The sequence below is a fragment of the Puma concolor genome, chromosome E2 (assembly GCF_028749965.1).
Source record: "Puma concolor isolate L17-30 chromosome E2, mPumCon1.1.hap2, whole genome shotgun sequence".
Classification (NCBI taxonomy): Eukaryota; Metazoa; Chordata; class Mammalia; order Carnivora; family Felidae; genus Puma; species Puma concolor.
The window spans coordinates 60,186,216-60,202,499 of record NC_141681.1 but is presented as its reverse complement, the minus strand read 5'-3'; the positions used below and the strand labels follow the sequence as shown (position 1 = coordinate 60,202,499).

General features: G+C 41.7%; 1 protein-coding gene across 1 annotated transcript in view; it reads right to left on the bottom strand.

Moving 5' to 3' along the window:
* NLRP4 (NLR family pyrin domain containing 4) overlaps window positions 1–12,016 on the bottom strand; it is a 36,378-nt gene extending 24,362 nt beyond the window's left edge. Inside the window, exons 1-4 of the mRNA XM_025914453.2 lie at window positions 11,641–12,016; window positions 3,247–4,819; window positions 1,788–1,949; window positions 21–188 (exon numbers count right to left, since the gene is read on the bottom strand). Of these exons, the coding sequence (XP_025770238.1) occupies window positions 21–188; window positions 1,788–1,949; window positions 3,247–4,819; window positions 11,641–11,920 (2,183 nt within the window). The 5' untranslated portion in view covers window positions 11,921–12,016. The remainder of the gene's footprint in view (window positions 1–20; window positions 189–1,787; window positions 1,950–3,246; window positions 4,820–11,640) is intronic.
* Window positions 12,017–16,284: the final 4,268 nt, after the last annotated feature.

Genomic DNA, 16,284 nt, shown 5'->3' with positions numbered 1-16,284 from the left:
TGGGGAGCATAAAAACTTACAGTAGTTCTTCTACATTGCACATTGGATTGTTCAGGGCATTACAGAGCAACTTCACATCATTGCGCGAGAGTGTTGTACCACTGAGGTTCAGGTATTTCAAATCTGGACTATGAGTGAGCACCTCAAAGAAAAGCCAACTGTCACCAGCGAAGGTAACATTATTCATCCTGCAAAAGTAAATAAAATTTTGGGGACGTTTCATCCAACAAAACCTGAGAACACAGCCTGAGCACCTGTGTTTGAACTATGGCCTCTAATTAGGTCTCAGATCTCTAATTTCACAACTGAGTCGTGTAGCTTAGTGGTTCTCAATCTGCCAACCAGCCCCTGTGAGGGCAAAATGGCCCAATGTCTGGAGACATCTCTGTTTTGCTGAGGTATGTGAATGTGTGCTGCTAGCAGTTAGTGAGTACAAGTCAGGGATGCTACTAAACATCCTACGGTGTACAGGACAGTGCTCCACCACCAAGAATGAGACACCCTGATGAAATACCATCCATGTTAAAAACTCCCAAATTTAAATGGGTTAGCACAATGTTTATTTTTCCCTCATGTAATGTTTCAACGCAGGTATTACTGATGTTTGGAGGGGAGGGGTTTCTTTTAAGCCAATAGTTTTCTACCTTGGATGTACATTGAAATCCCATGGGAGATATTTTGATAAATTGGTTTTGAGGCTTGACTTGGGCACGAGGAACTTTTTAAAACATCCTTGGATAGTTTTAACATGCAGAAAATATTACAAAGTCACTGGTCTACATCCTTCTCAAAGCATGGTTCCTGGACAAGCCACATCTCAGCATCATCTGGGGACTTGTTAGAAATGCAGTCTTATGCCCAACTCCAGACTTACTAAAGCAGGTGTTTCCATTTTGATGAAGTTCAATTTTAATGACCTGACACTCCACTGTGTAAGTACAGACCCAGCTGGTTTCCCTCTGTCTTGGGACTTCAACATTCCACTAGCAAATGGGGAATGCACATATAGAAACTCTGGTCTCTTAAAGGCTTTTGTATAAAAGTCATACTTCTGCTCACATTTTATTGCCAAGAAAGAGTCACATACTCCTATTTAGATGCCAGAGATCCACAGACATGGACAAGACAACATCATACTACGGCAAGGGGAGCACACCTAGACACCTGTGCCAGACCAATTCTCAGACAATACCACTCTTGCATATCCTTCCTGTTCTCTGGAATCCATAAGTTCCATGTCCTCTCAGAAGGTAGTCTAAACTCCTCGACTAGGAGGACTTTCCAGACAACCAGAATCTTGGATTGTCTCTCATCCTTTCATGTGCACCTCCCACTCAGAAATGTCTATACATTTCATGGTGAGGAAACAAGCCAAGTCACACCTGACCATAGTGCTCCTTGAGGTCAAGACCATAATTCTTACCCCTACTTTATCCTTGGGATTTAGTAAAAGTCTGACACCCAGCTGGATCCCAAATGTTGGTTGACATAATGCTCCTCAAGCATTTTTAGAAGCAGCAAGTGTGGTGGCCACCAGAAGAGGCTCTGCAAGTTGACCAGCTCTGAAGTTCAGAACCCAGATTTTCCCTTTCATAGCTTTGTGACCTTGAGAAACACATTTTAATGTGATGAGTGCAGTAAAAGGTGACACAGCAAGAGAAGTAGGAATGTGGAAATCTGCTCTGATTATAATTCTTTGATTATGCAGTTGGCCTCACCTACAAGTGAGGTGGGACCAATTTGGTATCTACACCAGAGACTCAAGTCTAGGAGGATCCCCAACTTACTGAAGCTTTTGAAGGTGACAGCTGGGATGCCTCAGCTGATTACACAAAGTTACATAGGTTGACTCACTGAGGATACTGTGACTCATTTGGAGTTCTCTGAGGTGCTCATTTGTAGTGAGCACAGAGCAGATATCATGCCAACAGAGGATATTGTAACTTGACCTGTAAGAAAGGAGAAAGGATGTGTTTTCCAGGATATTGTCAACCCAAGCAATTCATAACATAAGAAAAAATTATCTTCCTGGACATAAAAACTCTGACATAGCCCAACCTTTAACTAGACAGAATAACATCCATCAGGTAAGTTTTATATTCATTATTCTCAACCGAGGGGACTGTTGTCCCCTCTGCCCAGGCAACATTAGGCAATATCCGGAGACATTTTTTTGTTGCTACAACTTATGGGAGGGGTACTTCTGGCATCTAGTGGTAGAAACCAGGGATGCTGTTAAACATGCTACAATGCGCAGGAAAGCTTCCCCTCACCCCCTGCCAACACAGAATTATCCCTCCCAAAATATCAATAGTGCCAAGGTTGAGGAACCTTGCCCTATATATGGGCAGTTTTATACTTAAGACTGGGGCAGGACATCCCAGCTGTAAGTGAGTCTTGAGTAATATAGCCTAGGCTCAAACCTAGCCTTCACAACTTCCTAACTTGGCCAGCCTACAGGATCTTTTTGCTCCAGTTTCCCCATCTGTAACATGATAAGAATCTACCTCATATGATTTTCAGGAGCACTTAGTTAAAATTTATAAGATTTCTAAAAAAGAGGTTAGAGTGGGAGAGAGCCAAAGCATAAGAGACTGTTGAGAACTGAGAACAAACTAAGGGTTGATGGGGGGTGGGAGGGAGGAGAGGGTGGGTGATGGGTATTGAGGAAGGCACCTTTTGGGATGAGCACTGGGTGTTGTATGGAAACCAATTTGACAATAAATTTCATATATAAATAAAAAAATAAATAAAATAAATAAATAAATCACAAAAAAAATAAAATTTATAAGATTTCTAGAATAAATTTTAAAAGGTAATTTTTTCCAATATATGAAATTTATTGTCAAACTGGTTTCCATACAACACCCTAAAAGGTAATTTTTAACTGGGAATTCAAGAAAGGATGTGAGTGTAGTCCTTTGAGAATGATGCTAATTATAAGTACATACCAACCATATTGAAAAGTATAAGAAACACACATGGATTCTCATATTCAATCTCCACAATACCTCACAACGTAGTTAACATTATTGCCCTACATTTAGTGAGGCAACTTCAACAAAGAAGGGAAATCCCATGGGCAAGGTCGTGTAGTTCATAAACAGTCACACCGGGACCTGAGCTAAGGTCTGTTTGACAGGAACAATGACAATCCTATAATAAAAATGCCATCAGCCAAGCCCACCTGGAAATGTGGACAAATGCTGAAAAGATAACAGAAAGAAAGCAATTAGATGGACTCACACAGAGCTGTCTGCATTTCCCACTTGAAAGACATTCTGGGTGGAGAAGCAAAGCTTCTGCAAACTGGAACAGTATTTTAAGCAGTAGGCAGAAACCCGCAAGTCCACGTGGTCCGTGATGGTAAAGTGAACATCTTGGAAGAAGTCCATTGCCCACTGCACAAAACCTTCATTCTGCATCTCAAACAGACAGTAACACAATGCCAAGAAATCTATCTGTTTCTGAAGATGCTCATTCTCACCTATGCGCTGCAAGTGCTGGTGACATTCCTGCTGTATCTCCCGGGACAGGTGAAAGCCAAAAACTGTATCCAGCTTTTGTTGTTCCTTTTCATTTAAAAGGCCAAATATGAAACACCCCAAAGAAATCCAATGTACCTTTTCTTTCTTCAAATAGGTAAATAGCACAGCCTTTCTACATCCAACAGCTGGGTTAGGATGGTCCATGTGGCTCTTGAGAAAATAGAACATGGCGGCACAGAACTCCTGGATGCTCACATGGAGAAACATGTAGGAGTTCTCCTCCTCCTTGCACTTCTGAAGAACCTTTATGTCCAGCAACGTAGAGATGTCAGAATCAACTAACCCATTTCTCCTGAGGTCCCCTTCACTGAACAAAAACATGTTGGTCCACATACCCTCTGCAGCCAGGGAACACAAGCCCTTCAACTGGCCTTGGCTTTGCTCATCTGGACAGCTAGCCCCCCTGGGCGTGAACAAGTTAAAGATGAAAGAGCTATAAAGAGAGGTGGTACGTCGGCACGTCAGCGCCAGGTCTTTCCCCTTTTCCATTTCCTGCTTCAGACAAGTGCTCACAATCCAGCAAAGGATGGGGATTTGGCACATGATAAACAAATGCCCATTTTCTCTCATGAAACTGAAGGCTTCCATGGCTCTATTCCGGTCTTGAAACATAGAGCAGAAATAGATCTTCTTATCACTGTCACTGAATCCCAGGAGTGTTCTAATTTCTGGGCACTCCAACCTATCCTCAACTTCCTGGGGGTACACAGGTGTAGCAGTGATGAGCAGCGAGGACTCGGGGAGCAATTTCTTCCTCAGCAAGCTGCTCAGGAGCACCTGTACTGGCACCTGCTTCATACAGTCGCTGCACAGATCCGACTCAGGTTCACTCAGGCTACATTTCAGTTCTTCGAAGCTGTCTATGAGAAACAAGAGTCTCTCTGGTTGGGACAGGATCTCCACAAAAGGAGTGGAGGAGTCAGACCAGCCTCTAGAGAGGAGTGCAGCCAAACTGGTCTCTGTCAACTGCTTCATTTCCCGGCAGCAGAGGTAGAAAACATAGGAGAATCTCTCCTGGTAGAGGTTGCCCTCCACCCAGGCCAACATCAGCCTGATCAGGAATGTTGTCTTCCCAATCCCTTGTATTCCTTTGAGGAGCACCGTCCGTGTCTGTTTCCCAGTTTCCTTAGGAGCAAAAAACAGTTCCAAGCATTCACGTTCTCTCTGGGTGAGTTCAGGATGTAAGTGATCTTGAATCCTGGGGATAGATTCTCTGCGCCACATGTTGTTGAATTTCTCCTTCACGTGCATTTGGTACAACTTTGTGTGTCCTGAGTGAGAACAAGAGGAAAAAAGAAACATACAACATCTCCAAGTTAAACTCAATGCTCATCATATATTATATATCCTTTTTGACCCTGCAATTTTTCTTCTAAAAATGCATCTTCTCAGGATCTGCAGGCTGCAGTCTTTGGGCCAAAGCTGGACAACAGCCTGTTTTATAAATACAATTTCACTCGAACACCACCATGCTCTTTGTTTACATGTTGTCTATAGCTACCTTCCCACTGCAAATGGCAGAGAGGGGTAGTTGTGGCAGAGACAGTATGAAAAAAACAACAGTGACAAAACTCTGCATATTGGGACACTTGAGAGATTTTTTATAGAAAGAACCCTGAACTGGGGCACCTGGGTGGCTCAGTTGGTTAAGTGTGTGACTCTTGGTTTTGACTCAGGTCATGATCTCACTGTTCAAGAATTTCAGTCCCGAGTCGGGCTCTGCGCTGATAGCTTGAAGCCTGATTAGGATTCTCTCTCCCTCTTTCTGCTCCTCCTCTGCTTGTGCTCTCTCACTCTCACTCTCAAAATAAGTAAACATTAAAAATAAGAAGAAGAACGCTGAACTCAGAAGTTCAGTGGCCTGTGTGGAGGTCTGGCATCTGCTGCTCATAGCTATGTGATCTGGGGAAGAAAGGAATCTCCCCAAGCTTCAGGTTTCTCAGTTGTAAATGAAAGTAAGGCTGAGCTACCTCATATAGGGAGATTGTGAAGATCACAAGCTATAAGAGACCATGCATGTGGGAGCATAACACATAGTATGAAGGGATTTAGAATAGGAGGCATTTGTCAGATTTGCACTTCAGTTTGGAAAGGGATGATGATATCTCCTGTGGTTGAGAACGAAGACACCAACAAGTCATTCCCACCTACATATAAGCACCATCATGTCTTATAAGCCTAATTCTCTATCAGGTTCTGAGCATGATAGTATTTGCATAGCACTCCTCATGCCCACAATGGTGCACTAAGGTAGAGAATTTGCCCTTCCCTCTCCCCCCCCTTTTTTTTAAACAGAGTTGTGAGAGGCTCACTGATTTCAACAGGCCCATGTGAGTGTCATTAAGATTGCAAACATTATTGGGGCGCCTGGGTGGCTCAGTCGGTTGGGCGACCGACTTCGGCTCAGGTCATGATCTCACACTCCGTGAGTTTGAGCCCCGCATCGGGCTCTGTGCTGACAGCTCAGAGCCTGGAGCCTGTTTCAGATTCTGTGTCTCCCTCTCTCTCTGACCCTCCCCCATTCATGCTCTGTCTCTCTAGGTCTCAAAAATATATAAACGTCAAATAAAAAAAAATTTTTTTTTAAAGATTGCAACCATTATCTGCCATGCCCTGGCAGGTCCAATCTGAAGGCCAATTCTGCCTTCTGTTCCAAAAAAATATATTGGAGTGACTCTTTCAACATGTTCTATGTCCAACAGCATGTTTAATGACCTGGATTAGGGAAGATCATGTTTCTGGTAAGGTTTGACATTCAACCCTCACTCTAGAAAAAAAAAAATTACAAAGAAGGAAACTGAGGAGAAACACACAAAGGGGAAATTCAGAAACTCCTAAAACACTTCCAAGATGACAAGAAACAAACAGAAATTGTTAAAACACAGAAACTATTAATAATTTCATTCACCACTACCAACCAAAAGCAGCACCAAAAATTTGGTTTTAGTGCCTATAATTCATGCCACAAGACATTTGTTTAGCCATATTTTTTTTTATAAGAAACCGAATCCTGTTGAATGTGTATTTTTAGTACTTTTTTGTTCCCTACTGAAAAATTTAGGTCTTCCACTAGCTACATGTACCTATTCAGCAACTTCAATGGGACTGGTGTAACTGAGGAATGAAATTTCTTATTCAATTTAAATTAATTCAAATGTATGCCAACTGGTGCAGCCACTCTGGAAAACAGTGGGGAGGTTCCTCAAAAAATTAAAAATAAATCTACCCTATGACCCAGCAATAGCACCGCTAGGAATTTACCCAAGGGATACAGGAGTCCTGATGCATAGGGGCACTTGTACCCCAATGTTTATATCAGCGCTTCCAACAATAGCCAAATTATGGAAAGAGCCTAAATGTCCATCAACTGATGAACGGATAAAGAAATTGTGGTTTATATACACAATGGAGTACTACGTGGCAATGAGAAAGAATGAAATATGGCCTTTCATAGCAACGTGGATGGAACTCAAGAGTGTTACGCTAAGTGAAATAAGTCATACAGAGAAAGACAGATACCATATGGTTTCACTCTTATGTGGATCCTGAGAAACTTAACAGAAGACCATGGGGGAGGGGAAGGAAAAGAAAAAAAAGGTTAGAGAGGGAGGGAGCCAGAACATAAGAGACTCTTAAAAACTGAGAACAAACTGAGGGTTGATGGAGGGTGGGAGGGAGGGGAGGGTTAGTGATGGGTATTGAGGAGGTCACCTGTTGGGATGAGCACTGGGTGTTGTATGGAAACCAATTTGACAATAAATTTCATATATTAAAAATAATAATAATAAAAAAGTTATGTGAAGTCAGAGTGCGTGGGTGGCTTAATCAGTTGAGCATCTTACTCTTGATTTTGACTCAGATCATGATCCCAGGGTTGTGAGATAAAGCCCTGTGTTGAGCTCTACACTGAATATGGAGCCTGCTTAAGATTCTCTTTCCCTCTGCCCCTCCCACCCCCCACTCATGCACTTGCTCGCTCTTTCAAAAATGTTAAACGGTGCCTGTGTGGCTCAGTCGGTTAAGTGTCCAACTTTGGCTCAGGTCATGGTCTCACAGTTCATGAGTTCGAGCCCCACACAGGGCTCTCTGCTGTCAGCACAGAACCCACTTCAGATCCTCTCTCTCTGCCTCTCTTCCACCCTTGCTCATGCTGGCTGTCTCTCCAAAGTAAATATTTAAAAAGATTAAAAAAGGAAAAATTATGTGAGGTCACTAAAGAGCTATGAAAACAGAAAGTTCTTGAGAAGTCAAGATACAGGAGACAGAGGGAAAGGCCAAGAAGGAGAGCTTAGCACTTGTATGTTTTCCTTGGGGCATTTTCCTCTAAAGAGGCTGTGAACCTGAATAGACATTAAGGGCTAAGAGGCTAATAAGCCAAGTCAAACTCCTGCCAAGTTCAAGGGTTTGGGGGACAAATGATGGGTCCAGAAGTTCAGCACACGTCAGGCATGAGGGGATACTGGATGGACCATCTGGGAAGAAGGGGAAACTAGCAACAAAATATTCCTCACAAAACACAGCCTGGCTTTGAATTATTTCAATCTGCACTATTAAGGACATATTCGTCTGTTACCAGAAGCAATTCCACTTGATCTGGAAGAACATAATCTTGCAGAGCCTCAGTAGCCTCTTTAATGTATTGTATCAAAAGCCCAGTGCTCAAAATTTCCAGGCATGCTGGGAGACAAAAACCACAGGACCAAAACAAGGAGGGGTGGGAAACACATTAGAAAAATATTTACTTTAATATCTGTCTCAAAATGAACCTAACTTAAAGTGTTCAATAAAAAAGAAGATAGGAAGGAATGGAAAAACAAAGGGAAATTATATCCATAAAATAGATTAGCTGAGTTTATGAAATCAATAGATGAGTTTGTTAGCAGATTGGAAATAGCTGAAAAGGGGATTAAGGACTAAGAAAATTAGAAATAAACACACAGACTAAAACACAGAGAAGTAACTGAGGAGACACAGTGTAAAGGTCTAATATGTGTCAGCAGAGTCCCAGAAGGGAGCAAAGAATGGGACAGAAGCGGTATTTTCATATGATGGCTGAGACTGAGGAATGAGGAATGCTACCAAGACACAGGTCCAAGCTTAGCAGCTCTAACAGGTGCAAGCATCTCAACAGCACCTCAGACAGGTGCAAGTACTCCCAACAGGTGCAAGCACCCCAAACAGGGAGAACACAAAGCCTCATCTATGCACATCTTGGTGAGGAGTTGAACGTTGAAGATGAAAACATGATGGTAAGTCAGAATGGCTATCTCCTCCCACTGATACCTTAAATATGCAAAACAAAGGTAATGCCTGCTACCAGGATAAATGTACAAGTGACCCTTAAGGTGTGACATACATTCAACTGGCATTACAGAAGGAGAGAAGAGTCAGAAGAGACTCAAATGTAATGGGGCAGACTTTTCCGGAACTGGAGGAAGATAGGAGTGTACAGATCAAAAGCATCTTTCAAGAGTGGAGCAGAAGGAATTACATTCACATCCACACAACAAAATACGAGGCTCTGGTTACAAGTCCATGGCATGGATTAGAAGCAGACCAGAAGCTGACTAATGTTACAGGTTGTATTGCCAGGATGGTTCAACATTACCCAATGGAGTGAGTGCTTATTCTTCAAAGCAACCCTCAGTCTCTCTTACACCAACAGGAGCAGAGGAGCAGAAGCATGGTGACAGGGATGACTGGTCTCCTATTGTGATGAGGCCCTGGAGGTATCGAGAGGACAGTGCGTGAGGCTCAAACCTCTACACAGCCCTGAGGAGAAAGACCAGGGGTCTTTCTGGTCTACGACACAGCATGAAGGTGGGTAGTGGTGCAAAGGTGTGCATGGGAAGGCACATATTCCCACCTGGAAGATCCAGGGGAGGCGGACCTCATGCAACCCACTCTCTATGACCACAGCCTCTGGTGCCATGGCCATGGGCAAGAGGTCACCCACCAGTTTAACCCTTAGAGGGGGCACCTGCCTGGCATTTGCCTCTCCAGCATGGTCCTCCATCACTTGACAATTTTGTGCAAGGAGCTCAGGTGTCAGACCTTAAAGTAAGATGCAGTATTATGTCTTGCCTTGATATGTGGTAAAGTTGTGGAGGAAGAGACTGGAATGTCCTAAACTTAAGTCCCCCTCCCTACTTTGTGCCCACAGATATGGTCCCCTAGCTAAATAATCTGTTTATTAAGGAATCAGGCATAATTCATGTTTATCCCTGAGTAGTGGGTTTCAGTTCCCTGAGAGTCATAGAATTATTCACATTCACATCCTCCAGGGATTCAGGGCACACCCACTCTTTCAATACCACAAACTGCCTGCCACACCCCTGGTTGTTCACTCTGTTTCTAAGTGCAGTCATCATGGGGCCCCATGTGGTGGTGTTTTGACTATATGTGGCTGTGAGTCTATGTGCTCAAACACTGCTGTTGACTTCACCTGTACAGTGTTGGGGATTACGGGCTTAGTCATCTTCATAACCTAAAGGTGGGAATCCTTCCCCCACCAGCAGGGTATAAAAAGGAGGCAATTAAAACAGGAGTCCACAGGATCTCCAGAAGTATTTTGCTTTATTCTACCCCCTCTGGTCTGGGTCCTGGGAGTGCATGGGATTGGCAGGCAGAAGATCTCAGGTGTGAACCTCTGTTGGTCCATGGACTCTGCTGTAGCTCCTCATCTCTGATATGGTTTGAGAATGGGTGTAGGATTGCCACATGGAGCCAAGTCAAGACTGTACCATCAGTGTCCCACTAGAGATTAAGTGGTTCTCCATCTTATTAGACCCAATGCCCTCCCTTTTGAGTAATCTTGTGTCATATCTTTTCTAATCTGAACGGACATGGCGCGTCTGATTGGCTTGGTTGGTTCAGTGTCTAACTCTCGATTTTGGCTCAGGTCATGATCCCAAGCTTGTGGGATCAAGCCTCACATTGAGCTCCATGCTGAGTGCAGAGCCTGCTTAAGATTCTCATTTAAAAAAAAAAAAAAAAGAGGTTAGAGTGGGAGAGAGCCAAAGCATAAGAGGGAGGTAGGAGGGAGGTGGGAGGGTGGGTGATGGGTATTGAGGAGGGCACCCTTTGGGATGAGCACTGGGTGTTGTATGGAAACCAATTTGACAATAAATTTCATATAGTGAAAAAAAAAGATTCTCATTTTCTCTTTCTCTCTCCCCCTCTCTCTCACAGCACACAGTGTGTGCTGTGTTCTGTCTAAAAACAAAACAAAACAAAACTAATCTGAAAGGACATTTGTGCCTCATGTAACTTTCCCACAAATGTAATTAAACAGTCAACATGATATCCTAACTGTAATTATAAAAATGAAGTAAAACTTACAGTAAAATGGAATGTATTCCAATATCTAAATGCTCCAACGGGGCTACTATAAAGATGTAATGAAGTTGCCAAGAGCCCACATTGTATGTGGATAGGATACACACAAATACAGACGGTGCTAGTGGAAACTCAGAGGTCACAAGAAGGGCTGATATTTGGGCAGATGAGGGTATAAAATGGTCCACAATTCAATAAAGTTCTGAACAAAAGACACGCTTCCCTCAAAAAAAATATTGCTTAAGGTGATACTGCTTATAGGTCACAGATTTTCCGACATGAACTATTGCTTGCTGAATATTAAAACACACACGTATGTGGCAATGATTTCAAAATCTCACTGACCACTGGCACTCTATGCAGTCTTGAATAAACACACTACCACACCAGTTACCGTCAGCTCAGTGGACCACCCACAGCAGATGGTGTCATTGCTAATGGGTCAAAGCTATAGTTCCTACAGTACAATATCACCTTGGAGTTTCTGCTTGGACACAAGTTCTCTGCCGAGGACAAAATTACCGGTAATCCAGACAGAAGTGCAGCACAGGTTAGGACAGGATATCCACCCACATTTTACCACGTCTAACCATGAGGTCCTAATTAAGTTACTTTCTATCTACAAGGGTAACACTGTCCCATCATAGATTCTGGACCTGCTGTAGGTAGACATGTAGAGAACGTTTATCAGCATCATGGCATAATCTTCATTATGAGGAACCTGTCCCCATCCCACAACCCCAGACCCTCTCACCTGTGATCTCTTTCTTTGCCTTCTCACAGAGATCTTTTCTATTGATCTTGTTAAAGATGCTGAAAGTCACATTCCATGCTTGCTGTTCCTTGTAATGCCTCATCAGCAGGTTTGCAAGATCTTCCCGTGTTGCCTTCTTTACTTCAGTCCAGGGAATTATCTTGAGTCCAAGCTTCAGAGGCTCCTGTTTTAGGAGCTCCTTAAATTTTCTGAACTCATCCTTTTTGAGCTCCTCCAGGTACCACATCAGGCCAAAATCAGAAAAGAAAGATGACGCCATCTTGACCAGGACAGAGATGTCAATCTTCAAAGAGAGAATTACCAGTAACAAGAAATATATGGAACCTGTGAAAAATTCAGGGCAGTACCAAGCTATAAGAAAAAAAAAAAATCAATTGTAACTAAGTTTTTGTATAGTACCTTGCTAGTTTTGGGGGGAATGGGGATGAGGGCAGGAAGTTCTTTAGACCAGACTCATCTCTTCTCACCTTTTTATTGAAACGATCATGAGAAGGATGACAATAAAATTCAGCGTAAGTAAGAAATAGTCCTTGGAAGAATTTTTTCTAACCCTAATTCTGACAACGCCTGGTGGAGATACATAATAAAACATATCCAATGTTAGTATCCAGGAAAGGACTCCTGATGAAGATATAGATACCTGGTATAAACCAGTTGAAAAAAATTAAATAAGCCAAATATGTCCCAATTAAGGCTTACATAGTTACGGTACCTGATGAGTTCAACTTTAAGGCAAAAATCAAGATGACAGATAGTGATATCTTTACCTAATAAAAAATGGAACAATTATTTCATAAGATATGATAATCTTAACCTATATTCACCTGATATATCCTGAATTTCAATGCAAATAAAGACTTACAAGCAGTGAGAAATTATGTATCTCTCAGTAGATAGTAGAGAAGGCATGCCCACACAAAAACAGTCAGTTGATTTTTGACAAAGGCACAGTGCAGAAAGGACTTTTTTTTTCAATGACTGGTGCTGGGACAACTGGAAGTCTATATAGAAAAAAAAAAAAACGTAGATTCAGATCTCAGATCTTATACAGAAATCAAGTCCCAATGAATTACAGACCTAAATGTAAAATTCAAAACTATAAAATCCTGGAAGAAAAGATAGAAGAAAATCTATAGGACATTGCGTTTGATCAAGAGTTTTTCCAATACAGTATAAAAAGCCTGATCCACAAAAGAAAAATGATAAGCTGGACTTTCCTTTGTTCTGAGAAAATCTTGTTAAGGTAAAGAAAAGACAAGCTACAGACTGGGGAAAAATTATTAAAATTACGTACCTGATAAAATATTTCTATCGAGAATATACAAAGGGCTCTTAAAATTCAACAAGAAATTAAACTCAATTAAAAAAAGGTAGAAGATCGGAACAGATACTTCACCAAGGAGGATACACAAATGGCAGAGAAGATCAATGAAGCCAGGAGAAGGTACTTGGAAAAAACAAAATTGACAGACCTGTAGCCAGACTCATCAAGGAAAAAGAGGATCCAAATAAAATCAGAAATCAAAGAAGGGGCACCTGGGTGGCTCAGTCAGTTGAGTGTCTGACCTCAGCTCAGGTCATGATCTCATGATTTGTGGGTTTGATACCCATGTTGGGCTCTGTGCTGACAGCTCAGAGCCTGGAGCCTGCTTCGGATTCTGTGTCTCCCTCTCTCCCTGCCCCTCCCCTGTTCACACTTTGTCTCTGTCTGTCTCTCTCTCAAAAACAAACGTAAAAAAAAAAAGAAGTGAAAGAAGTAACAACTAACACCACATTATATGCCAACAAAGTTGGCAACATGGAAGAAATGGATAAATTCCTAGAAACATACAATCCTCCAAACCTGAATCAGGAATAGAAAATCTGAAGAGCTCAATGACTAGTAATGAAACTGAATCAGCAATAAAAAACTTCCAATGAACAAAAGTCCAGGACCAGATGGATTGGCAAGTGAATTCTACCAAACAATTAAGGAAAAGTTAACACCTATTCTCCTCAGCCTATTCTAAAAAACAGAAGAGGAAGGAAAGCTTCCAAATACATTCTACAAGACCAGCATTACCCTGATGCCAAAAATCAAAGTGCCATACACACACACACAAAAAAACTATAATATCCCTGATGGACATAGATGCAAAAATTCCCAACAAAATAATCGCAAACTGCATTCAACACTACATTGAAAAGGCTCACTCAGGGGGCGCCTGGGTGGCTCAGTCGGTTAAGCGTCCGTCTTCAGCTCAGGTCACGATCTCGTGGTCCGTGGGTTCGAGCCCCGCATCAGGCTCTGGGCTGATGGCTCAGAGCCTGGAGCCTGCTTCCGATTCCGTGTCTCCCTCTCTCTCTGCCCCTGCCCCGTTCATGCTCTGTCTCTCTCTGTCTCAAAAATAAATAAAACGTTTAAAAAAAATTAAAAAAAAAAAGGCTCACTCAGTACAACCAAGTGGGATTTATTCCAGGGATACAGGATGTTTCAATATTAGCAAATCAATGTGATACACCACACTAATAAAACAAAGGATAAAAATTATGATTATCTCAATAGATGTAGAAAAAGCATCTGACAATCGAGCTCTGCGCTGACAGCTCAGAGCCTGGAACCTGCTTCAGATTCTGTCTCCCTCTGTCTGCCCCTCCCCCACTCACACTCTGTCTCTCTCAAAAATAAATAAACATTAAAAAATAAAAAAGAGAGGTGCCTGGGTGGCTCAGTTGGTTGAGTGTCTGACTTTGGCTCAGGTCATGATCTCATGGTTGGTGGGTTTGAGCCCCGCACCGGCCTCTGTGCTGGAGCTCAGAGGCTGGAGCCTGCTTCAGATTCTGTGTCTTCCTCTCTTTCTCTGCCCCTCCCCTGCTCACACTCTGTCAATCTCTCTCACAAAAAATAAATAAACATGTAAAAAAATTAAAAGAAAAAAAAAGAAAAATCTGACAAAATTCAACATCCATTTATGATAAAAACTCTCAACAAAGTGAGTTTAGAGGGGACATACCTCAACACAATAAAGACCATATATAAAAAACCCATAGCTAACACCACACTCAATAGTGAAAAACAGAGTTTTCCCTCTAAGATCAGGAACAAGACAAGGATGTCCACTCTCACCACTTTTATTCAACATAGTACTGGAAGTCCTAGCCATAGTAATCAGACATGAAATACAAGGCATTCAAATTGGTAGGGAAGAACTTAAACTGTCACTATTTGCAGAGAACATGATACTATGTATAGACAATTCTAAAGACTCCACAAAGAAAAAAAAAAGCCCTATTAGAATAAATGAATGCAGTCAAGTTGCAAGATACAAAATTAATGTACAGAAATCTGTTGCATTTCTGTATACTGCTAATGAAGTAGCAGAAAGAGAAATTAAGAAAACAATCCCAATTTCAATTGCCCCAAAAAGAATAAAATACCTAGAAATCAACTTAACCCAAGAAGTGAAAGACCTGTACTCTGAAAACTAAAACATTGATGAAATAAATTGAAGATGACAAAAACAAATGGAAAGATATTCTATTCTCATTGATTGGAAGAATTATTATTAAAAATGTCTATACCACCCAAAGCAAGCTACAGATTCAATGCAATCCCTATTAAAATACCAACAGTTTTCATGGGACTAGATTAATCCTAAAATTTGTATGGAATCACAAAAGACCCCCAATAACCAAAGCAATCTTAAGAAAGAAGAACAGGGGCGCCTGGGTGGCTCAGTTGGTTGGGCGTCTGGCTTCAGCTCAGGTCATGATCTCACGGTTCATGGGTTTCAGTCCCGCGTTGGGCTCTGTGCTGACAGCTCGGAGCCTGGAGCCTGCTTCGGATTCTGTGTCTCCCTCTCTCTCTCTGCCCCTCCCCTGCTCATGCTCTGTCTCTGTCTCAAAAATAAATAAAAAACATTAAAAAAAAAAGAAGAAGAACAAATCTGGAGGTATCACAATCCCAGATTTCAAGGTATGTACTACAAAGCTGCAGTAACCAAAATTGTATGGTACTGGCACAAAAATAGATCAATAGAACAGAATAGACAGCCCAGAAATAAACCCACCTATATGGTCAATTGGTCTATGATGAAGGAGGCGAGAATATTCAATGGGGAAAAGACAGTTTCTTCCACAAATGGTGCTGGGAAAACTTGACAGCTACATGCAAAAGAATGAAACTGGATGACTTACTTGCACCATATACAAAAATAAACTCAAAATGGATTAAAGACTTAAATGTAAGACTTTATACCATAAAACTCCTAGAAGAGCATAGGCAGTAATTTCTTTGATGTGGCCATAACAATGTTTTTCTAGATATGTCTCCTCAGGCATGGTAAACAAAGAGCAAAATTAAACTACTGGGACTGCATCAAAATAAAAACCTTTTGCACAGTGAAGGAAACCATCAGCAAAACAAAAAGACAACCTACCGAATGAGAGAAGATATTTGCAAACAGTATATCCAATAAGGGGTTGATATCTAAAATATATAAAAAACTTAGACAACTTAACACCAAAAACAATACAATTTAAAAAGTGAGCAGAGGAACTGGATAGACATTTTCCCCAACATACAGATGGTCAACAGATTCATAAAAAGATAATCAAAATCCCTAATCATGAGAGAAATGTAAA